Source organism: Lissotriton vulgaris, chromosome 5 (assembly GCF_964263255.1).
Source record: "Lissotriton vulgaris chromosome 5, aLisVul1.2, whole genome shotgun sequence".
Lineage (NCBI taxonomy): Eukaryota > Metazoa > Chordata > Amphibia > Caudata > Salamandridae > Lissotriton > Lissotriton vulgaris.
Window position 1 is genome coordinate 690,320,570 of NC_141693.1, and position 24,656 is coordinate 690,345,225.

A 24,656-nucleotide genomic window follows, 5' to 3' on the forward strand; every position below is an offset into this window, starting at 1 on the left:
CCCCAACTTGCAGTGTGCCTGTCGCCCGACATAAAACTAATCTACAAGAAGAAAAAGAACCCCGGAAGGAGGGAGAGTCCCGTCTCCCCTACCGCCTCTGGGAATATACAGTTGTATGTACAGACACAAAAGTCATCAAACCACTGCTGTGAAGTTCGTATACTGCTCGGGCCGGTCACCACTCCTCACGCTTGTTCCAACGGGCCACCTTCTACGCCCCCCGAGTGCTCCGGGTGGTTTTGATGCGTCGGCAGGGTGTCAAGCCAGTCACTAACGTTCTCAGGCCGATCAAAGAAGAACGTCCTTTCGTTGTATTCAACACGAAGCCGAGGCAGGAAAAAGCATTGCATATTTCAATCCTATGTCTCTCAATCTCCATTTCACCCCCAAGAATCCCATCCTTTGCTTCTGTACGGATTGAGTAAAGTCTGGGTAGAGAAGCTAACCGTCGCATTCTCAAATTTCGTGGGGCCCTTAGCCCGTGACGCCTGCAGGATAGCGTCTCTATCTCTAAAATTGAAGATTCTAGCTATTATGGGCCGTGGAGGAGCGCCTGGCTTATGCTTCCCGCCCAGAACTCTGTGCGCTCGTTCAACAGCAAAAAAGTTACTGAGGCCCTTGGGGGCCAGATGATTCAGAATGAGGTCCTCCACGAGGAGATCCGTGGTCAATTCGGTGGACTTCTCCAGAACTCCGATGATACGAACGTTATTGCGCCTTGTTCGACTTTCGAAATTTTCCAGCCGGCGGGCAAATAAGTCGTTGGAGGACCGTAGATTGCGAACCTCTGTTTGCAGATCAGACATGTCGTTCGTGAGGCTGGCGGTCTTTATATCTAGAGACTTGACCCGTTCGTTGGTCTTCGCCAGGTCAGGCCTGATCAGGTTAACGCCTATAGCCACAGTATCAAGCTTTAGAGCCAATGTCTCATATTGCTGGCCCATGGACGTCTTCATGCCTGCAATGGCGCCCATGACGTCCCGCAAAGTCAAATCATCCGTCACAGCGGAGCCATCTCCGGCCTCTTCCAAAGTTTTACTAGCACCACTGGGGGATCCTTTAGGCCGGGTGTAACGATCCATAACATTTGATTGAATGGTTGCCCCCTCGGTGTGTGACTTTGGTCGTCCGCTTCTCGCTGTCTGGCTTGCCCGCCATGTTGAGCGATGTGCCCCGAAGGGGCCTCTGAGACCTGGTAAGAATGGCTCCTCACAAGTCAGTCTTGGGAGAGTCTTGATGTGAGACGCAACAGGCGGCCATACAATCCAAAGTTTAGTCCATGGGCCACCGAAGGTGGGTGGTGGCAGGTTTCGATAGGAAAAAATCCAAAAACTAAACCGAAAGTACATCCAAGGGCACAAGTCAACTTCCACTGGCCGTTGTTGTTCAACTACCACCTGGGTATCACGGAGACTTGAGTCCCTGGCTGCTCCCCGGTGTAGGCCGTCAACATTCGGAGTGGAATAAGTCCGGTTCCCGGCGTCCAAATCGATTCCTGAAAACAGCCTTTATGTCAGCAGGGTTATGTCCTTAACCCGTCGTCGTCATCAGGATTAGTGACAGGATATATGCGGGAGGCGGCAAGGGTCTCGGGAGCCCTGTGCTCACGCGACCATCTTGGATGCGCGCTAAGCTCCTCCTCGATTTCATATATCTTATGATGCACAGCCTGGCCTTAGCCATTTCTTTTAGATATTCCCTATACTCCTGCTGCTTAAGATGGAGGGATTGGAGGGATTGGACCAATTCCGTTGTCGGGTTTTCGGTATGGTGTTCCTCAGCCTGGTGTAGTTCTAACTCCGTGGTCTCCAACTCTTTCTGCTATTCACGTTTATGACCTGCAATAGAAGAGGGTGGTCGGGGACGGGACAGATGATACATGGGCATCCATTCATGGGCATCCTCAGGTGTCAGAAAAAATCATGCTTTACCTTCAGCCTCCACTCCTAACTTCGCGGGAACAGCATTGAGTACTTGATTCCACGGTCTCGGAGAGCTTTCTTGACTACGAGGAAGCCACAGCATTGCTTCGTGACTGTTGCAGTGTAGTCCGGGAAGATGGTAACCGTACTGTTGTCAAGACGCAATGGAGGGGTGGCGCCTGTAGCTTGTAATATCACAACTCTTTCTCTGTAGTTAAAAATACGGGCCAGGATGGGTCGTGGAGGAGACCCGGTCTCTGTTTTCCTCCGTGGACCCTGTGCGCCCTCTCCACGGAAAAATAGCTAGAGAGGCCTCGTGGCTGTAGATGATTTGTTATGAGATCTTCAACCAAAAGGGCGAGGGCTGGGGCACCTATCTGTTCCGGCACACCTGTGAGGCGGATGTTGTTTCGCCTCGATCAACCTTCTTGGTCTTCCAGTTTAGCAGACAACAGCTTGTTATCCGCTTCGAGCAGGCATATTTGTTTCTTGAGTGTGGTGGTGTCACTCACCAGGGTTGTTGCTATGGTTTCCACCTCCGCTTCTCTGGCGGACATTTTGTTAAATTCTGCTCGAATTAATGAAAGTTCCACTGAAAGGGTCCCAATACGAGAGTCCAGGGATGTGTGCACGTTATTCAATGTGGTCATAATGTCCTGTAACGTGATTTTGTGTGGTTCTGTGGCCTTCGAGCTTGATGCAGACGCTGAAGTGTTTTGGCCCGTGGGATCGGGCTGCGATTTAGTGTAGGCATATTTTTTGAGTTTCACCTGATTCGGGCCCTTTAGGTTTCTGCTCATCTTGTCGCCAAGGCTGTTGCGTGTTGTGGTTAGGGTCTGGGGTGGTACTCGCTGCCGCCAGCCAGTAGGCTATTGGAACTTCACTGCCTGTCGGGTTTCGCCCCTCTTTCCCGCTGGCTTTGCGTTTGCTCACCCACTCCGTCAGTGACACTGTTGGCACGGGTCACTGTATGGGCAGACACTCAGGGAGGAGCCTTAATTCTTCTGCTTAGCGTTAAGTTGCCAGTATCTGTGACTCCCCTCCTGTCTGCCAATATGGCACGTCAATATTACTGTGTCGTATCCTGCCGATATGTAGTGCCCGTATTCCTACCCCCGTTCAGCTGGAGTGGGGATGTTCCGAAGGGGGAAGGGGGGGTTTGCATTTCTCACCCGCACGCTGGCTGCCAATGTCACTTTCTGGAGCCCTTGGTGATTTTCCCCTGACTATTGCTGGCTGCGTAGGGGCTCCGGAGCGGCGCTTGCACCTCCGTTGCTGTCCTCGCGCAGGCGTGGGCGTCCCCCAGTTGTGCGCACCGCTGTCCGATGTTCTTCATGCAGTTGCTGTGTTGGAGCCTTGCCTGTCCGCCTTCGTCCTGGCCTCACACCGCGCTTCGCCACGGCCGGCTTTGTGCAAACTTTAGTCCCTGGCTTACCTAACCGGGTTAGGGCTGTTTCTTCTGTCTACTGCTGTCGCCTCGGGGATTAATCGATTGAGTCCGGACCAAGAACACCGGACGCACAGGGTCTTCCGTCACTACGTGCTGCAATTAGGAGATGAAAAAGCCACCGGATAAGTGTACGGATTTACAGGGATGGGTTGTGGACCACGAAGACTCCCTAGGCAGCGGCCATCTTCTTCAGCTGATACCCAGGAAGCATTTTTAAATGAATACCTGGCATATACGCAAAGAAGTAGGGCACACCAACATGGATACAATAATGGCCAACTACAGAATATAGACTATGTGCGTGGCCATGTGAAACCTTATTACATATTGTGTGTGTACTAAATTGCTAAAAACTTGCGCGCTAATAAAACCGTTATTCCTTAAGACTGGGGTATGATCAGCTCGCCTTGCACTTTTTTAATGTTCATCGGGGGGCTCAGTTCCATTAATATGTCAAATTATAAAAATGTTAACAATTGCTGAAAAACTGCTGGTGTCGGTGGTTTAAATCTTCAGGTGTATTACTATTGTTAAGGGATGTTTTAATGGTTCAGGACATATAAGGGTGCTGTTTTAGGCTACTGATACTGCAACGTCTTTGCAGTTTGACCCAATGACTCTGTTTTTAGGCAATTTTGGTAATCAGGCTCTAAAGAGTATATGAAAGCATAGGGGCACTCTATTGTTTATTTGCACAATGGTACATAAGGTGTACAGCTTTTGCATTTAGGCACTTTAAAGCTTATTTGCACCATGTTAAATAATGTCTATGGTTTTTATTATATATTCCTGGGAATTTCACTGTTATATGTTATTAGTTTTATGCTAAATGACCGACTGAGATAAAAAATGTGTTTATGTGGTATCAATGTTCTAGTACGGCATGCAACCATTTTTTTCCAACAGTTGTACATTCATCGGTGAATAAGGAAATCGTTTTTACTCATGATACTATTGTTTTAATTGCAATGATTTTTGTTAATCAAGCAATAAAGTATTACTTACTCCAAGCAGATGCTCCTGGTGCACCAATGTGGCAAACATTTTGAGCAATCTAGTGGCTTTAGCAAACAATCCATGAGAAACTGAGAATGTGTCTGAAAAACTTCTTCACTGGTGCTCCATAAAAACTAGCCCATAAAACCAGGATCCCCAGGGCAACTGAATCCATAGGATGTAGTACCTCCACAGTCGTAGACATTCTCCCAAGCAAGACCTAATGTATAGAATTAACAGGGACAACTACCACCAAATCACCCCCTCCTGTATCCCTGCGATAGAGCTATATGTTAAAGTACAGTAAGTTTAGAAAGTCTTAGGCTTTAAGAAAGGCATCCAGATTTTTATATTGTAGAATGGCAGGTGTCTTAAGACCACACCACTCAGTATACCGTAAATAAGTATACCACTGCTAGGAGTAGAAAAGATTCTGTGATAAGACCTACTTGTCTTATGTTGAATTATGCTGAAGTATACTTCCAAGTCTACTAAAGGGTTATGAGGTAGTAGCGCTTCAAGAAACCTGGGATAGGGAATGTAACTTCTGGCTGGACGGGTATTCTTCTTATTTTAAGGCTGCCCAGGGTTCCAGTTCAGGGAGAGATCGAGGCGGGCTCATGTTTCTGATCTCTGTTAAACACAGGGGAGTCGCGCAAATTGTAAGCACAACATCTCATAACATTTTGGCCTGCGAAATAACCTTACCTAATAAAGTTAAATTCCTTTACGTTAACTTTTATAATGCCCCTCATGGTACACATTGTAATGTAATGTAAATATCTGCAATTTAGCAAATTTTTTAACCACTTATAAGGAGAGTCAAACTACTTTCGTCCATTTGATTTTGTTTGGAGATTTTAACATACATTTGTGTCAGCTAAACTGTCAATATAGGGTGTATGCAGATATGGATTGTCTCCCTCACTCTCACTTTGAACACTCTATAAAGGGGGCTGCACTAGAAGAATTGTTGGCAGATGTTGATCTATCTGAACCAGAGTTCATTGAAATCAATGACCGGGTAGCCACATTTAGTGCAAGGGACGCAAATACTATCATAGACTTTATATTTATATCAACAGGTTTGCTACAGAATGTAATTTTTTATAATGCTGTGCAAACAACTTTTAGTGACCATAACCTAGTGTTTATGGAATTATGTAATAAAAACCTAGCAATACTATCTGCAAATACCAGGACTGCTCCACGTATGGAGTTAGTTGCCAAAGACCAGGGGAGACGGGTTAAGTGGAGTAAAATTATCCCAGAAGAATTTTTCTCCAAACTCACCGAGGAGGTGGGAGATGAAATTAACATCTGTATGGACCCGCTTAGGTGCGGGGGCGATATCATTACTTCCTTTGAAACTATCTGCCAGCAAGTAGCGTCGGATTTAACGTCTAAGACGAAACCCAAGGAGCAAAAGCTGTATGGGTGGTTCGACAAAAAATGCTCAAAGGCTCATAAAGATCTACTGGCAGAATTAAAAAGGTCTCCCCGGGATAAACAAGCAGTGGCCAGACTACGGAAAAATTATAAATTCACAGTAGAATCCCGTAAGAAGGAGATCAAGGAAAATGCTTGGGTCTCGCTCTATGATAAGGCCACATTAAGGGATAGTACCAAATTTTGGGAAATTGTAAATACACCATTGTTTAGTGATAAGGATAACTCCCCGTTGGAATTGAACATATCTGAAAAGGAATGGCTGAACCATTTTGAAAAGATATATGGTAGCAACCTTCAGATAGAATCATTTGTACCAGTAGTAAGTGAACAATTAGTGTTACCTTTGAGATTCACCATTAAAGAAGTCCAAAAGGCTATAGAGGACACAACTGCTCATAAGGCCCCGGGCCCTGACGGGGTACCAGCAGACATGTACAAATCTAACTCCACTACATGGTCAATTGTCCTCGCAAATATCTTTAATATAGCGAGTATGGATAAAAGTAGATTGCCTAAAACCTGGTCTCGGTCTATAATAGTCCCAATTTTTAAGAAGGGCCAGAGAGGGGACGCAAGATGTTATAGGCCGATATCATTGTTGGACTCGTCCTTTAAAATACTAGGGAAGGTGATCCTAGCCAAGATCTCTACATGGGCAACCAACAATGACATTTTGTGCGATGCACAGTATGGTTTTAGATCTGGCAGAGGCACTGAAGATCAGTGCCTCAATTTACATCTTATAGTCAGCAAGTACACTGTGGCCCAAAAGGGATCAATCTATTTGGCATTTATGGACTTGTCCACAGCTTTTGACCTAGTCAATAGGTCAAGGCTGTGGACCATGCTGCTGGAAATGGGGTTAGACCAGGCATTGGTGTACTTCCTGGCTGACTTGCATAGAGATCTGACAGCGGCCATACGCATGTCGCAGGACGGGAAGTGTACGGCTGATTTTAAGTCCGGAAGGGGAGTACGCCAGGGCTGTATTTTGGCCCCAATGTTATTTTCATTATATATTAACTCTTTGGGTGCTAATCTGACTGCAACGTCTGTAGATGTTCCATGCATGGGGGGTACCCCATTGCCAGTCCTACTGTATGCTGACGATACAGTACTACTGGCGAGGACACCCATAGGCTTACAACGTCTTTTAAATTCCTTTGGGAATTTTATGCGAAATCTAGACCTTGTGATTAATGTAGAAAAATCGCATGTGATGTTCGTTGGGAAAGGTAGAAATAAGATCAAGACCCTCTCTTGCAACGACGCAGTAATATCAAAAGTAAAAATCTTTACATACCTGGGGGTAGTGTTTGATGATCTGGGTAGCTGGGTCCCCCAAGTTACCAATAAAAGAATGGCAGTTAAAAGATCATCGGCCGCTATCCTAGGCTTTGCGAAAAGATTGGGTGGGAAACCCCCAGAGGCAATCCTGGCGATATATAAAGCCAAAACAATAGCCATAGCCAGGTATGGGGCAGCAATCTGGGGCTACAAAGATTTAACTGTGTTACAGAGAGAGGAAAACACATTTTTACGATCCCTTCTGGGCCTTCCCCAATCCACACCATCCTTTGCGGTTCACTCTGAGCTGGGAATGGGATATATCGCGGACATCCTAAATATGGCACCGCTTTTATTATGGATTAGAACTTGGCTTAACGCCAAACTTACACTGAATCATAAGATTCTTACTGATTGTCTGGGGCGGGACAAAGGGGCTGATATTAAATGGCTGGCCTACATTAAAAAATCTTCAGCAACTTTAGGTCGACCGGAACTATATTTAGACCCGAAAAACTTGAAAAAAGAAGACATCAACTGGGTAAAACTGAACTTTATTAAGATCAGAGAAATGGAGAGAGAATCGACTGAAATCTCTAAACCCACAGTAAGGTCACATTTTATGCTGATTACTTCAATATCAGTGCAACCATATCTGACCATTGTCACACGCCCATATCATCGCTGGTTACTGACCAAATTTAGATTTAATCAGGCACATTTTTTGCTGGGTATTTACGAGAAATGGTGTGCCCCAATGGATAATGTGCCATGTGAATGTGACAATTTCTCTGACCAGGATTTGATACATTTCGTATTCTTTTGCCCCTTCTTTTCGGAAGGAAGGGCAAAATATATTAAGCCCCTTCTAAGAGAAATGGGCTTTTTACAGTTAAAACCTGCATTGCTGTTTCTTCAATTAATGGAAAATCATCGGGTCATGTTCTGTGTAGCGAATTTTTTGATTGCATCAATTCGCGCTAGACGGAAGAGACTTCAGACGAGTATAGCTGAATGTGTGCCATATGCCTGATAGTATTATTAAATTTCCAGGTTCTGCCTAATTTTATATACGCTCTATAATGAATTGTGAAACATTGTTGATATTTGGTGTAAATCATGTGTGTTACACAACCCCTATGTATTGCTAATGAATTTTAAATGTACAGTTCTTAACAGCTCTGTATGATGTTTTTATGTATTTGCATAGTATACTTTTATGATTTTTATTTAATCGAATAAAGTATGTTTTGACTTGACTTGACTACTTCCAAGTCACGGGAGTGAGTATTCTTTTAGCATGTACCCATATCCACACTGGAATAGTACTGCATTAAATGATGTTGTGCTGTGGATGTAGATACTTTCCTGAATGGGTTCTCGCCCCTAGAGCTGTCTGCCTTCAAACTCATAGTTTGGTAATGTAATAACGAGGATATGTTTAGTTGCAGAGGCATTCTTAATGGCAGATCCTTGGACAGGCATGACTCAAATGTTCATGATCAGGTTTTTGTTGAGCTTGCAAGGCCTGATCCACTCCCTTCTAGGACGGTTAAACAGACAATTGTAAAACATTACTCTCTGTCTGTCATAAAGATACTGAAAGTTAACATCACAGGGAACTTCTACCCCTAAGGACCATTCCCAGCATGAACCCATGTAGAGAAAACCCAGAGATCTAAGGCAGTACAAAGGTAGCAACAAACATCCCCCAACCTGATGGTTCGATCAAGGTCTCCCTGACAAAGGCCAGCAATTGTTTCAATTATGTTTTGATCAACTAAGTCTTATTTTTGTTCTGTTTCCAGTTCCACTCTTTGAACCACATCTCGTTTTGGCATTGTTTATTTTATTGGGTTTGATATTTGTCATAGATTACATTCTAATATTAACTGATTGTATTACAGTAGTGTCCTATGCATGCGCCTCATACAACTTCTTTTCCATTAGACAGTATTATGTTTGTTGCTCATGGCTTGTGTTTTAATTTCTTTACAGGTCAAAGAGTCAGCAACCTGGAGGAACTAATCATGAACCATACACAAGAGAAAATTGAGGTGAAGCTGGACAAGAGTCCGGACATTATTGTTAGTGACTTAGTCATTAGCTGCACAGGAATAAAGATCAACTCTACTGGATATAGTGGTGCATTCCGTAAGTTCATAGTCAGCACTATAATATGATACTTATTGGGGTATATTGTTTATTACCTAGGATGTGGCCTAACGGCTTGGGCGGTCGACCTCAAATCTGGGGAACCGGGTTCGAGTCTCTATAATGACGCTCAACATCCTGTGATTCTAGGCAAATCACTTATTCTCCTTGTGCATAAAAAATGTACGTATCCCTCTATAACAACTGGTGCTCATGTAAAGCGCCCTGATAACCAATCTCTTCAGTTCAAGTTCACGCTATATAAATCTCCGGAAAAACAAAATTCTAGCAATCGGCTACACCTCTAAATGCAAAAGGAAACTGAACTAACCACTGTCAAGTTTTACTCATCGGCCACTATATCAGCAAAACAGCCTGACATGTTGAGCGTGTAACAACAACAAGGTAATGGATGAAATGCTTGATTTAATCATAGTTGCTTGTGGTCGCTCTGGATGCACCCTAGTCTATCAACCGAGCCATTGCAAGTGGCTGGGATTATTTCAAGCATTCCACCTATGACCTTATTGTTGTTGTAGTTGACATCTCAAGTGCGCCGGGCATGCCCACACAGGGATCCCCTGTTCTCTGTGCAACTGGAACCAAGCTATACCAGACTGATGAGCTCTAATCAGGGCTAAACCGGACATTGGTTATTTGTGTTAAAGTTCAGGGAGGACATGGCGTGGCAGTTAATGCTGGACCGTTCCTATTGGAACAGAGTCGAGACTGATTTGCACATGGCTGGGTCCAAACTTGAGGTGACATGGTGGGTAAAAAATGATGGACTGGGATGCTACCCGTGGTGATGGCCAGTGGCTGAGATTGATACAAGCATTCAATCCATCCCTTAGTTTTTGTTGTTGCAGTTGACACCCTAAATGCAACGGGTATGCCCAGATGTAGGTCCCATGCTCACTGTGGCACTAGAATCAAGCTATAACCAGCTGATGAACCTGATCAGGTCAAAACTGGTGTTGGGTTGCTTGTGCAGGAACAAACTGGTCTGGCAGTTCACGCATCACCTAGTTGTTGGTTTTGTTGAGTTTGTGGCAGACAACACTCATACCTTGAATTTGAATTTTGAATTTTAACATATTTATTGAGCGCACTTATACCTGGACGGTTTCATGGCGCTAGGCGGCGGTGAACCAGTGGAGGCAGAGAGGAAGGCTAGACTGCTAGGGATCTGGAAAACAGGAAGGTCTTGAGATGTTTACGGAATTCCGGATAGGAAGTAGAAGCTCTGAGGGCAAAAGGGAGCGAGTTCCAAAAAGATGGAGCTAGAACCGCAAATCTCGTCCCCCCGGACCCCTGCTTCCTGAAGCGGGGAACTGACAAGAGGGCCTGGTGAGAGGAGCGGAGCTCTCTGGCCGGAAGATAGGAAGATATAGCTTCACAAAGGAAAGCGGGGGCAGTCCCTGACCTAGCCTGATAGGTAATGCAGCCCAACTTGAAGAGAGCCCTCTCCTTCACCGGTAACCAGTGCAGAGATTGCAACAGAGGGGTGGCATGGTGAAATTTGGGAAGACCATAAATCAGGCGGGCGGCCTGATTTTGTATCAGTTGAAGCTGGCGAATTAGATAATCTGGGGCGCCATTATAGACCACATTCCCATAATCAAGGCGCGATAGCACCATGGCCATGAGAATGAGCTTAAGGGCGGGAACAGAAAAAAACGGGAAACCTTACGAATGGTGCGAAGGGAAAAGAAACAGGAGGACACCACTGAGTGAACCTGCGTGTGAAGAGAGAGCTGGGAATTGATAAAGATGCCCAGGGTTTTGACCTTAGGAACCGGGAGGGGAGGGGGACCAAGAGAGTGGGGCCAGAAGGAAGGGGACCAAGGACTGCAACCACTCCCGGTCAAAACCAGTTCGGTTTTGTCAGGATTCAGTTTGCGGTGGTTGCAGTTCATCCAATCTTGGATGAAGAGCATCACCCTCTGGAAATTCTGGGCAGAAGTGGGGGAGTGGGAAAGGTGAAAGATAAGTTGGAGGTCGTCGGCGTAGTTGAACACCGAGACCTCCATCTGCTGTAAAGAAAAAATGAGGGGTGAGATGTATAAATTAAATAACAAGGGGGACAAAGAGGAGCCCTGGGGAATGCCGCAAGTCACTCTGCGAGGAGGGGCAGCAAAGTCGGGCAGATGGACGGCCTGCTCCCTGTCCGTTAAAAAGGACCGGAGCCAGGCATGGGCCGTGCCCCCAATGTCCGCCGCCTCGACACGGGTCAACAGAATGTCATGGTCCACCGTGTCGAACGCGGCGGACAGGTCTAAAAGGACCAGGGCCTGGGGGAGGCAGATGTCAATGCCCTCCCTCAATTTGTCCATCACCGAAACTACCACCTTCTCGGTAGAGTGCAGCGGGCGAAAACCTGCCTGACTAGAGGAAAGGCGGCCAGTGGACTCCACAAAGGAGCTCAGAGTCCCGGTAACATGAGCCTCTGAGACCTTCGCCAGGTAAGGGAGAAGGGAAATGGGACGGTAGTTAGCCGGCAGAGTTGGATCGGCACCTGCCTTTTTTAGGATCGGAATAATGACTGCTGATTTGTGGGCATTAGGGACGATGCCAGTTTTAAGGGAGTGATTGATTAATGTGAGTGGAGGGGAGTAACAGCTAGAAAAGATCTCTTTCAGGGCAAATGCCGGGCCGATGTCCTGGGGTGAACCTGATTTTACCCGGGCCAGTAAGGGAAGGAGGGTTTCTCGTGTCAAAGGGGGAAGCTGAGTGAGGAGGGGAGCAGCGGGGGGCAGGTGAACAGTGATCGGTGTCGGGAGAGCGGGAGGGATGTTGGCCTTGATGAGAGCTACCTTATCAATAAAGAAGGAGTTAAGGGAGTTACAGAGTGATTGAGACGGGGGAATTTTAGAAATCACCCTGTCAGAGGCAGCGAGCTCGTGTACTGTGGCGAATATTTCCTTGGATTGATTTTCCGCTGCCAGAATTCTACCAGAGAAATACTCAGTTTTTGCTTTTAATATGTCCCTTTTATATTCATTGAGTACCAGGCAGTAGTTTGCTTTAAGGAGGGGACAGTAGGTGCGTTGCCACGCTCGTTCTGCTCTGCGCGCCGCCAACTTCTTGTCCCTAAGAGAGGGAGTGAACCATCTGTTGGCAGCGTGGGCGCGTTTAATAGCCACTCTCTTAAGGGGAACAAAGGTGTTACACGCCTTTAGCAGCCAGTTATTGATAGCCAGTTATTGATTCTCATAGACATTGCCACCCTCACTATGAGAGTTGGCAAATATATGGTTTACTGCATAGGAAAGTCCAGACAAATCACTCTCAAACAAAAGATGAAACAAATACGGAATACATTGTCGAAATCTTGGATCTTCTGCATACAATTTTGATGTCCGGTTTTCAGATGCAGGAATCATCATATCGTCCTCCTTTTCCTGTGGGAAACAACTGAGGGAAACAACAAGCTTCCAAGCTTTTTTCCCATACTCTAATAGGACTTCCCTTTGCTTCTTTCATTTGGAATAACTCTATAGTATTCCCGATCACTTCTTTAGAATGAAGTGGATGAACACTGTAATGTTCGTAGATTTCTTCAGTTCTGGACACATTCACTTTTTCAATTTGCCCAGATGGCGATTCACTATCTTCTTCTACAGTTATTTCTCCTTCTCTCACATACACCTTTTTATAATATTGATTATTTTTTACCAGATAGAACGTTGCCTTTTTCACTTTCCTAACATCCACTAATTCTTGCCAGATTTTCTTACTCTTAGTAGGAACGCCATTAACAAGAATAACTAAAGGTTCATCTTCTACATTTTCTACACCACTTTTTTCAATATTTTTCTTTAAATCTAGAGCCAAATATACAACTCTTCCCTGTAATCCTCTCTGTAAATCTGAAAGAGTCAATTTTCCTGTCTTAGGCTCCATACGAACAATAGCCTGAAATGGATGCACACATTGAATAAGAATAGACTCATAAGTATTTAAATCCATCAGTTCAGAATGAATATTTACCAACTCAAGATTATTATGCACAGCTCTAGCAGGCATTTTGTTCTCATCTAATTTGTTATAACAATATTTACAAATATGCTGATCAGAACTCAAATCAAAACAATTCTCTACCAACAAATAAGTTGCAAATTCCATCCACTCATTATTATTTTCCTTTTCACTTTTTAAATACAGATCAACAGTCCTGGTCTGATTTTTATAATGAGTTCGTCAACAACTAATACAAGAATAATTTGGCCTTTCACCTGAAATCACCTTAAAATTTGTAATTTCTTGCTCAAAATTTTCTGTACTACAATGTTGTACATTCTCTTCTACATTTCCTTCTATGAATGTATCAATTTCTGCACTGTCTTCCTCAGGACCAAAGTAACTAACCTGAATTTCATCACAAACGTTCATTACATCTGATACAGATCCACGAAAAAGAGCACTGTTCAACTTTTTTAACATTAGTGCTGGACTTTTTGCATAATACAATCTTCTGACTAATTTCCTCATTTCAGTATTATGTACTGCTAACATCCTGAAATGGTGAAAAACACTTTTTTAGAAAGACAAGCCAGAGAATGACCTTGCAAAACAGTATTTTCTCTCACTCTGCAAGGGTCTAGTCCTTGCAACATTTTTCTTAGTATAGTTACGTAAGAAATTGCGTAAAAAATCAATAGATTCCTGCCATACACTACAAATCCTACTGCAATTCCAAGTGTACACTGGAGCTTTATGACGTCTCTCTAAAACTTCATCAGCTAACACCTCTTCTGCATTTCTAGGAACAATTTTCTCTTTCTCAATAGGTTAACCATTTGTAACCTCATAAGCACGACCACTGGTGTCAACTGCATGCAACAAATCATTACTCTGAAGATAACTCTCTTCATTAAAAAAAGGCTCCGAACTTGAACTATGTTTCCATTCACCCCAAAAAAACTCAGAAAAATTACTTCAGTTAATTACTCTTCTCCACTTACTTTTGGCCTTCATTAAATGGATTAGCTTATCTAGTGATGGAATTCTATTGATTACTAAAACAAACAATTTTCTTTCAATTCCAAAGCTTTCTCAACTACATTTTCTAAACGTTTCTTCTTCTTATAAAATGCTGTTTTTTTTTTACATTTCTTAACTTCCTTGATCAAATTCGACAAAACTCTATTATAAAACATTCTGTTTCTAATTTCCTGAAACTGATTCTTCCTCCTTTTACTATAGCTATTGCTTGCTGTGTGTTGTCCCTCCTGAGGCGTAAAGCCGGGCGGTTGTGCTGTGTGCCTGCGTGTCTGAACCTCTTATTTTTGCTCTCACCTTCCTCTTTTAAAAATCGCCGCATTTGCTGCTGTTCTTCCGTTGCTCGGCTGATTTTGGCGCTGAGACACACGGACCCGGAGCATAGCGGCCGCCATCTTAGGGGAAGGTTGAACCTGCATCGCTCTAGTCCACAGTGCATAAAAGAAACTGATATGCCTCCGCGTAGCGGACGCGAGTAGCGAACGCGCCGGACCTGCGCCAGAGTCGCGCCAGAGTCCCGCCCGTCTGCGCCTGTCCGCGCCTGTTTGTCGCCTCTCGCCAGGGCCCCTGGAGAAACTAAGAAAGGTGAACTTACGTATTCTAGGCATGACTTATTAGCTCTCAAATGTCTGAAAGGTGGCTGTATTAAACTCAACCTTTTACGGAACATAACCCGCCTTACCTGCCCTTGTGGCTTCTCCCTGCCTACACCATCACTGCCACCGCCTTTCATCAAAGCCACTAGGCAACAAATTAGGCTGGGCCAACTGAATGTAAGGTCCATGCTAAAACATCACCTGGAATTCACGAACTACTTTCCAACCACAACCTTGACATTCTATTCCCAACAGAAACTTGGCAGAAGGATGAAATGGATTCAGTTCTCAACCTAGCTACCCCCAAGGGATACACGACGTACACCCTAAATAGACACACCAGGGGTGGCGGGATAGCGATGATGGTAAAATCCCATCTCACCTGCACTTTCACAAGGTTAGAAATTGAGGACTGTGAATGCGCCCGATACAACATTAAAATTAACTCCCAACTTACCCTTGTGGGTCCTTTGATCTACAGACCCCCGGGAGCAGACACGAACTTCATATCATCTCTCCTGGAAAGCGTGTGCTCTTTGGTTACCGGAACTGCTAATTTTACTATCATCGGGGACCTAAATATCCATTTTGAGTCTACCTCCGATAATAAGATTAATACTTTGATAACTGACTTAGCCGCCCTACAGCTCTGCCAACTTGTGAGCGGCCCCACTCACAGTGGCAGACATCTCCTGGACCCAATCTTCTCTAACTTGACCAATACGACTGCAGATTCGCCTATCCCCATGACTTGGACAGACCACTGTTTAGTGACTATGATATTGTCCATTGAGGGCGACCCGCACATAAATCCCACCCAGCAGGTTCGGAAAAGACCTTGGAAAAAGCGCCGGCTTGAAGAACTCTACGCTCTCCTCACTACTAACCTCCCTATTCTTAGTAAGGACCCTAATTTAGGGTATGACAGTTTTTGCGACTGGATCACCAGGGCCGTTGATCCCAGTGAAGTGGATCAAGGCACGATCTCATGAATCTAGCCCATGGTTCAATGACGAGCTCACCTTACAAAGAAAGGAGTTGAAAAAGGCAGAACGTAGATGGAGAAGGAACTACGATCCTACGCTCAAGACCCTGTATGTCCAGCTACAAAAAAGCTACCACCGTAACATATGTAGGACACGAGCAGCATATTACGCTACTGAGATTAACAATAGCCAGAATGCATCCAAAACTATTTTTAGAATATTGAAGGAGCTTAGTGCCAAAAAAACAGTAGACAATCCTATCACCTCACCCGCTTTATGCGACAACTTGGCCTCTTTTTTCATGGACAAAATCCAGAAAATGTATAACTCCTTTCCGGCCTCCTCTCCATTCACTCCCACAGTAGACCCGAATAGGCCCAAACTTTCCATCATTCCGATTCTTAGCCAAGAAAACCTTCTGACATTATGTTATAAGATTAAATCAGGCTCGCCTGCAGACCCCTCAAACCTGAACAATTCAGAGAAGCAGGCGAGATAATACTAGGCCCTCTTAGAGACATTATAAACCTGTCTTTTCTTACGGCCAGTATTTCTGCCAGTTGGGTCTCCCCCATCATAAAAAACCCACGCTTGACCCTAGCCTACCTGAAAACTTCAGGCCCATTTCTCTACTTCCTTGGCCAGCCAAAGTGGCGGAAGCCCATGTCAATTCCACCTTGACTAACTTTCTGGTGTCTAATTCCATTCTAGACAGGTCCCAACATGGCTTCCGGGCCGGGCACAGCACCGAAACAGCCCTCCTGAGTGTTATTGAACATCTTCGGACTATACTGGACTCGGGAGGAACGGCAGCACTGATCTTTTTAGATCTCAGTCCTGCCTTCGACACGGTTTCACACAAGGTGCTGATGTCCAGACTGGAGGAAGCAGGGGTATCTGGCCAGGCCCTTAGCTGGATCAAGGCCTTTCTGTCAGATAGATCCTTCAGGGTCTCCATCCCGCCGTACCTCTCCAGAGAATGTCCCATTGAACAAGGAGTGCCCCAAGGGTCTGCCCTCAGCCCTACCTTGTTTAATGTTTACGTTCAACCTCTGGCAGAGGTAGCCAGGAAGCGCGGGTTGTCATTAGTGTCCTACGCCGAAAATACCCAGCTGGTGGTAGCATTGAAAGATGAGAGCGGCCTGAGTGCGCAGAATTTCAAGCAGACTCTCGCCGACATCACCAGCTGGATGACATCTAACTACCTTCAACTCAATGCCGGCAAGACGGAGGTCTTGCTGGTAGGCAAAGATACAACGGCTTGGGGGAACAACTGGTGGCCTGAGACTATGGGACAACCACCTGTGCCCAAAAATGTTGTAAAAAACTTAGGAGTATTGGTGGACTCTGCCTTAAACTTTACCCATCACACGAAAAAAGTGGCGGCCACCTGCTTCGGGATTTTATGAAACTTAAGGCCTATTTTAAAATATTTTGATCACCATACCCGCCAATTGGTGGTACAATCAGCCATTCTCTCACAGCTGGACTACGCTAGCTCCTTGCTGCTAGGAACTAATGTAACTAAGAAAGCCAGAATGAAGCGAGTCCAAAATGCCGCCGCGAGAGCTCTGACAGCTCTCCCTCGCCACAAGTCTGTTACAAATACCCTTATGAAACTTCACTGGCTTCCAGTAGAAAAGAGGATTCATTTTAAAACTCTCTGCCTCGCTTTTAAAATCCTGAAAACTGCCCCCCCCCATGCTGTGCCCACTCCTCTCTTCTTATGTCCCTCGACGCACTCTACGGTCGGAGGGACAGAATCTGGCCACTGTACCCCGCGTTAAATTAGCTCGTATGGGCGGTCGCTCATTCAGATACCTAGCAGCAAGGCTATGGAATGAACTTCCAGCCCAGATTCGTGGGCTGAAGGATCTTCTATCCTTCAGAAAAGCCATAAAAACTCACCTCTTCCGTTAGTTTTGTTATGTCACCTGCAGTTTACATCAGCAGCAGCCTCCCCTGGATACGAACAGCTAGCGCCGGGACGCCCCTTGGCTGGGGCAGCCGTGCGCTTTACAAGCATATATAACATAACATAACATAACAATTCACTGCTTTTTACAAGATGAATTCCCATGGCTGTTCTCTTTTCTCTTGCTTTTATTTTTAGTTGCAGATACACAATTTGTATTTTTAACATTGTGCACCCTACTCCCTGTATTTGATGAGTTCTTCAAGAAAATCTTCGTTCTCTTACCAGAACTTTTTTCTTTTTGTTCACACATTGTTGTTCAGGTAAATCCTGTGGATGACTTCTCTTTAAATAATAACCTTTATTACGTTGTTTACTCTTTTCACTTTTTGAAGGCATGATGAATTCCTTTTACTGTTGATTAATAAAATCTGTAATAAAAAATATATATAACATAAAAAAAATTAAGAAGTTCATCTGCTAAGCCCAACTTCACTGCATCAATACTTGAGTACTGACTAAAAGATTACACATCTGTACGGAGAGTGCCTGACTGAATTCATAAGTGCTTCAGCGTATGACGACACACAAACAGTATGAGGAAACATGGAAGAATATGTAGAGAGAAGATTGAGAATGAAGAAATAGAGAGGAGTATAAAAACACTCAGATGTGTATAAGTAAACAGGGATCTGTATGAGGAAAGAGGGAGAAGTATCAGAAAATACAGGAGAGTATAATGAGAGGACGGAGTATGAGGAAAGGGGGATAAATGAGCAGAGAGGGTGGAGTAACAAGAATAAAAAGGGGGTATGAGGAGAGAAGAAAGAGTATGAGGAGAGAGAGTGAAGAGAGAGAGGGGATAATATGCAAAAAGAGGCGAGTATGAGCACAGACGGGGATTATAAGGACAGTGGGGAATATGAGTATAAAGGGAGGAGTAACGGGACAGAGAGGAAAATATGAGGACAAGGGGGAGTATGAAGACAAGTAGCACTATGAGGAGAGAGAAGTGAGAATAAGTAAAGAGGGGGAATATCAGAAGAGAGGGGACCGTATAAGGAGAGAGAGGTAGACTGTGAGTAGAGAGGGGGAAAATATGCAAAAAAAGCAAGTATAATTCTGATTGGTAGAAGAAAGCCACTCACACAGCAGAAAGTTCATATTGATTGATTGATTGATTGACAGCAGATAGTCTTATACAGAATCTCTCTACTTCAGTGATTGCAGCAGTTCCAAAGAATGGCACATTTTCCCTCTCAAATTACACACATAGATACACGTTAATAACAAATCAAATTCCTTCACACATTAATTCAAAACCAAACACACATTTCTATTGGTTCAACATTTCAAACCTTTCCAACTGACATAACTTTCCACCCTACCCCCAACAGATCATGCAAAAGTCAACTGTCAACAGAGGTCAAAAGTTCAGCACACTGTAAAACATTCCTCCTCAACAAGTTTAGACTCTGCATAGGTACATACTTATAAATACCAATAAAGAGAAAAGGTCTCATTAGAACCAACCAACATATAAACCCATAAACTTGATAGATATCTATAAAATATATATATATATATATATATATATATATCATTTTTTTTTTTTATTGCTTAGGTACGCTTACGGGAAGACTTACAGACTTCACACTGTACGTACGTGCATGGTACGCGTACGGTAAATCTACCGTAAAAAAAAAATAACCTCTATCACTACGTTTTTTATAATCCCCGGGGACCCCATCCCCCGGGGCTGAAATATAACGTTGGGGACCGTGGGGGGAGCCCCAATGCCCCCACGGTCCCAGCCGGCTCACCGCGTCCGTCGGGAGCGGCATTGCTTTTTGTCAGAGAGAGCAGTTGACATGCTGCTCTCTCTGACGAAAAGAAATCTGCTTTCCTTCTTTCAAATAGGAAAGCAGTTTGCTATGGTAGGGTGGGAACCGCGAGGCTCCCGCTCTACCATAGCAAACAGCTGTGTCCTGGGGGTAGGCACCCCGGGACACTGCAGGAGCCGGCCCTGGGAGGTGGTGGTCCCCAGGGCCATCAAAGGCTCCAGGAGGGGGGCCACGCGGCCCCCCCTCCCAGCATTCTGGGGGCTGGGGGGTCCGTCACAGACCCCCCAATTTTCTATATTAGAGCCCCTGGGAGGTGGCGGTCCCCGGGGCGTGTGGGGGGCAAAAGACCCCCCACACAGGTGTTATTATACATTTTTTAAAGAAGCCCCGGGGGATGGGGTCCCTGGGGATTATAAAAAAATTGTAATAAAGGCTATTTTTTTTTTGTACGGTAGATTTACTGTGCGTGTACCATGCACGTACGTACAACGTACGGTGCAACGTCTGTAAGTCGTTCTGTAAGCGTACCTAAGCAAGAAAAAATAAAAGATTTTGTGCTTGGGGATCATTGTAAAACCCCCTAAGCAGCCCTAGGGGGTCAGGAAGTCCTTTAGCAAATAGCAAACTTTTCCTGTCAATCTACACACTCAATCTACACACACATACAAATAAATAACAAATCACATTTATTCCCACATTAAATTAAAACAAAACACACTTTTCTATTGCTTGAACTTTTGAACCCTTTCCAACTGACAAAACTTTCAAAACTTCCCCCATTCCACATTCTGCCAGTTACCATAGAAACACTTCAGGGAACACATAACTGAGCACACAGGTGAAAAGTTCATCATTCATTAATGCAAATCATAACAGCAAGTGTGCTTGACTTGTCAATATACCAGTTTATCTTAAGTAATGTTATTTTCTATCACTTTTTCTTAGCCAATAAATACCAGGCTTTTAAAAAACAGAAAATTGCACCCTAGTTTTCTATCTAAAAAGTTTTCAAACAACCAATCACTTCTTTGCTTTTTTCAAAACTCCACTTATCCACCATTTTAGAAAAAAAAATCTTTAAACTGCCCTTCCATTTACAGAGACCATTTGAGTGCAACCAGACCTCACTTCAAGATGCTTAGAGTGTGGATTGTGGGACACAGCTATATTTTCTGGAGTCAAAGGTACGCAGAACAGAAAGGAATTCACGAAGACCTAGGTTTACCAAATGTAGACAATAAATGGATTGGACAGAGAGAGTTAAAGTGGCACCAATTGATGCCATTGGTGAAATCCTTTTTGCATCTCCAGCACCCTGAACTCATAATTGTGCATGGCCCCCCTCCCGTGGTAATTCCAGGCCCCGGGGACCAGATCCCCCGGGGCATGGCCACATTTAAAAGAAGAATTTTAAAGAAGGGGGTTGCATAGCCCCCTCCTCAGGCCACTTAAGGCCCCGGGGACCCCTACCCCTTGGCAGACCTGCCTCTTTTTTAAATTATTATTATTTTTAATTATTTGGGGAGGGGGGCCACGTGGCCCCCCTCCCGGGCCACTTCTGGCCCCTGGATCCCATCCGCTGGGGCCTAGCCCTCTCCGTTGGGGACCGTGGGGGGTCCCCAAGCCCCCCACGGTCCCTGCCGGCTCCCCGCATCCTGCGGGAGCCGGCGTTGCTTTTCTGCATGGGGAGCAGCATGCAGAAAGGTACGCAGAACAGAAAGGAATTCACTAAGACCTAGGTTTACCAAATGTAGACATTAAATGGATTGGACAGAGAGAGTTAAAGTTGCACCAATTGATGCCATTGGTGAAATCCTTTTTGCATCTCCAACACCCTGACCTCATAATTGTGCACTGTGGTGGCAATGACCTAGGCTCTTTGACTGGGGTATGTCTGGAAATGTTTATTAAGGACACCTTTACTGAACTTATGCCACTTTCCCCCAAACTACCTTTGTCTATTCTAATATATGCCAAAGACAGAATTGGAACTGGTCCAATCAAATTTGTCCACAAATTTAGAAAGCTTGGAAACATGTGAATAAATCTGTTTCTGCTTTTCTCTGAGACTATAGAATGGGGTCCATTTACAACAACAATCTGCGTTTCAATATGAAAGGCATCTATAGGAGAGATGGTGTACATTTTACAGATGAAGGGAACAGAGTCTTTCTCATGAACTTTAGACTCTGCATTGGTACTTACTTGTGTAGGTACTAAAATCTCCCAATAAACACAAGGGCTCTTTTTAGAGCTACCCAACATGTAAACGCATACACTTCATAAATATCTAAAAATATTTTTATTTTTCTTGCTTAGGTACGCTAACGGGATGACTTACAGACTTTGCATCGTACGTACGTGCATGGTTTGCGTACGGTAAATCTACCGTTTAAAAAAAATATTGCCTCTATCACTATTTTTTTTTTAATCCCCGGGGACCCCATCCCCCGGGGCTGAAATATAATGTTGGGGACCGTGGGGGGAGCCTCAATGCCCCCACGGTCCCAGAGGGCTCCCCGCGTCCTTCGGGAGCCGGCAAAGCAATCTGTTTTCCTACTTGAAAGAGAGAGCAGGTTAACCTGCTCTCTCTTTCAAATAGGAAAGCAGTTTGCTATGGTAGGGTGGGAGCCGCAAAGCTCCCGCCCTACCATAGCAAACAGCAGTGTCCCGGGGGTAGGCACCCCAGGACACTGCAGGAGCCGGCCCTGGGAGGTGGCGGTCCCAAGGGCCATCAACGGCGCGCTGCCCCCCTCCCAACATTCAAAAATCCCGGGGGTGGTGGTCCCCAGGGCTGGGGGGTCCGTCACGGAACCCCTTTTTTCAATATTAGAGCCCCAGGGAGATGGCGGCCCCAGGGCGTTTTTAATAAAAAGAAGCCCCGGGGGTGGCAGTCCCCGGGGCTGCGGGGGGGGGCATGAGCCCCCCGCATACATATAGTTAAAGCCCCTGGGTGGCAGTTCCCGGGGCAGGGGGGCCCCTCTGCGCCTTCATTATGGAAATAAAATTCACTAATAAACACTTAATAAGTCAGTTATACAATCAATTTTACAAAAAAAATCCATTGAGACACTTATTTACCCATTTATTCATCGACCTTTAGATATACCTATATAAAAAATATTTATTTTTCAGAAAGACACACATTCACTGGATGATATCATCAGTGATGTCATCAGTGATGTCATTTGGGATGTCATCTGTGATGTCACTGACCATGTCATGAGTGATGTAATATGTGACGTCATCAGCAGTGCATTGCGGGGGCATGAGTTACAGTTAGCTGAACTAACTATAACAGGGGAATTTCAATGGTTTTGTATGAGTGAAATGTCCAGCTAACTATAACATGTGTGAAACCTATGGTTTTTTCAGTGAATTTCTAAGGTTTTTTTAATGCTAATTCCTAACTATAGCGTGGCAGAAACCTATGGTTTTTCAGTGAATTTCTAAGGTTTTTTAAATGCTAATTCCTAACTATAACGTGGCTGAAACCTATTGTTTTTTTCAGTGAATTTCAAAGGTTTTGTAAATGATCATTTTTAAATGTATTATATATTTTTACACTGATTTACTACATTGTTTTAAAGTATTTATTTTTAGATATTTTATATATATTTTATTTAGCAGGCAATGATATCCCATGGAAGGAAATTCAAGTTACTGTAAGTATGGTTAGAATTACTTTTAAGGATCAGTAGTGGGCTGAAAGATGCAACACTGAGGTCTCTCCTGATAACAGGTGAGTAAATCTGAATTAGTAGTTCGGCTGATGTTAGAGGAATTTTTTTAAGTTCCAAAACTGCACACTTAGAAGAATTTCCAAGTGAAACCAGTCAATGTTAGCCTATGGAAGGAAATTCAAGTTACTATAAGTATGGTTAGAATTACTTTTTAGGATGAGTAGTGGGCTGAAAGATGCAGCACTGAGGTCTCTCCTGATAACAGGTGAGTAAATCGGAATTCGTAGTTCGGCTGATTTTAGAGGAATATTTGTAAGTTTCAAAAATAGACACAGAATCTTTTCAGGTGAAAACCGCACAATAGATTCCTATAGAAGGAAATACAAGTTACTGGTAACCTGCTTAGATTTACTTTTCAGGGTCCGTACTGGGCTTAAAAATGCAGACCCTGATGCAGAGGTCTGGCCCGGGACCAGGGTTCAATTCCCCGCCTCGGCGGGTCTTGGGCTCAAAATTCCACGGACCTGATAATTCTCGCCTCGGTGCCTATTCCAATCATGGAGTCCCACTCTGCAACTCTGGGCAATAGCTTGCTTAATCTCCACAACGGCCCCCACAACGCTAATGATGCCTGGCCTCCACCTTGGGGGTGCCCAGGAGTGGACGCCTCTCAGGGAAAGCCAGGATGGGTTCCACAGCGGTATTCGTACAAGCGCCTTGAGACCCTTTCGGGTGAGTAGTGCGCTATACAAGTATCAATTTACATATTTTTATCAATTTTTTAAATCGGAATTCGTAGTTCTGCTGATTTTAGAGGAATATTTTGCTCAATAGTGAAGGAAGGGGGCGGGGCCTTAGGTGACGTGTGCAAACTCGAACTGTGGCGCGTTTTAAGTTGGGGGAATTCATTCCTCTTCAGTCCTGAGGTCCCCTGTGGGCCAACTAGCCCACCAGGTACCTCCAGTATGCTCCAGAGAGCTGCATTACAGAGAGGTGTAAAATGGGGCGTGGCCTCATTACACCTCTAAGCAACGCAGCCCCCTGGCGTGTTTCCAGAGGGGGAACTAAATCCCCTTGAATACAGGGCGTCCCTGGGGGCCAACTAGCCCACCAGGAACCTCCAGTATGCCCCAGGGGGCTGTGTTGCAGAGAGGTGTAAAAAGGGGCGTGGCCTCATTACAACTCTCTGCAACGCAGCCCCCTGGCGCGTTTCCAAAGGGGGAGCTAGATCCCCTTGAATACTGGGGGTCCCTGGGTGCAAACTAGCCCACCAGGAACCTCCAGTATGCCCCAGGGGGCTGTGTTGCAGAGAGGTGTGAAAAGGGGCGTGGCCTCATTACACCTCTCTGCAAGGCAGCCCCCTGGCG

The 24,656-nt window shown here is 44.8% G+C and overlaps 1 protein-coding gene across 1 annotated transcript in view; it reads left to right on the forward strand.

The window, feature by feature from the left end:
• Positions 1-24,656, forward strand: part of AIFM2 (AIF family member 2, ferroptosis suppressor) — a 408,648-nt gene that overhangs the window by 305,550 nt on the left and 78,442 nt on the right. The window contains exon 7 of the mRNA XM_086922126.1: positions 9,106-9,261. Coding sequence (XP_086778252.1) covers positions 9,106-9,261 — 156 coding nt within the window. The remainder of the gene's footprint in view (positions 1-9,105; positions 9,262-24,656) is intronic.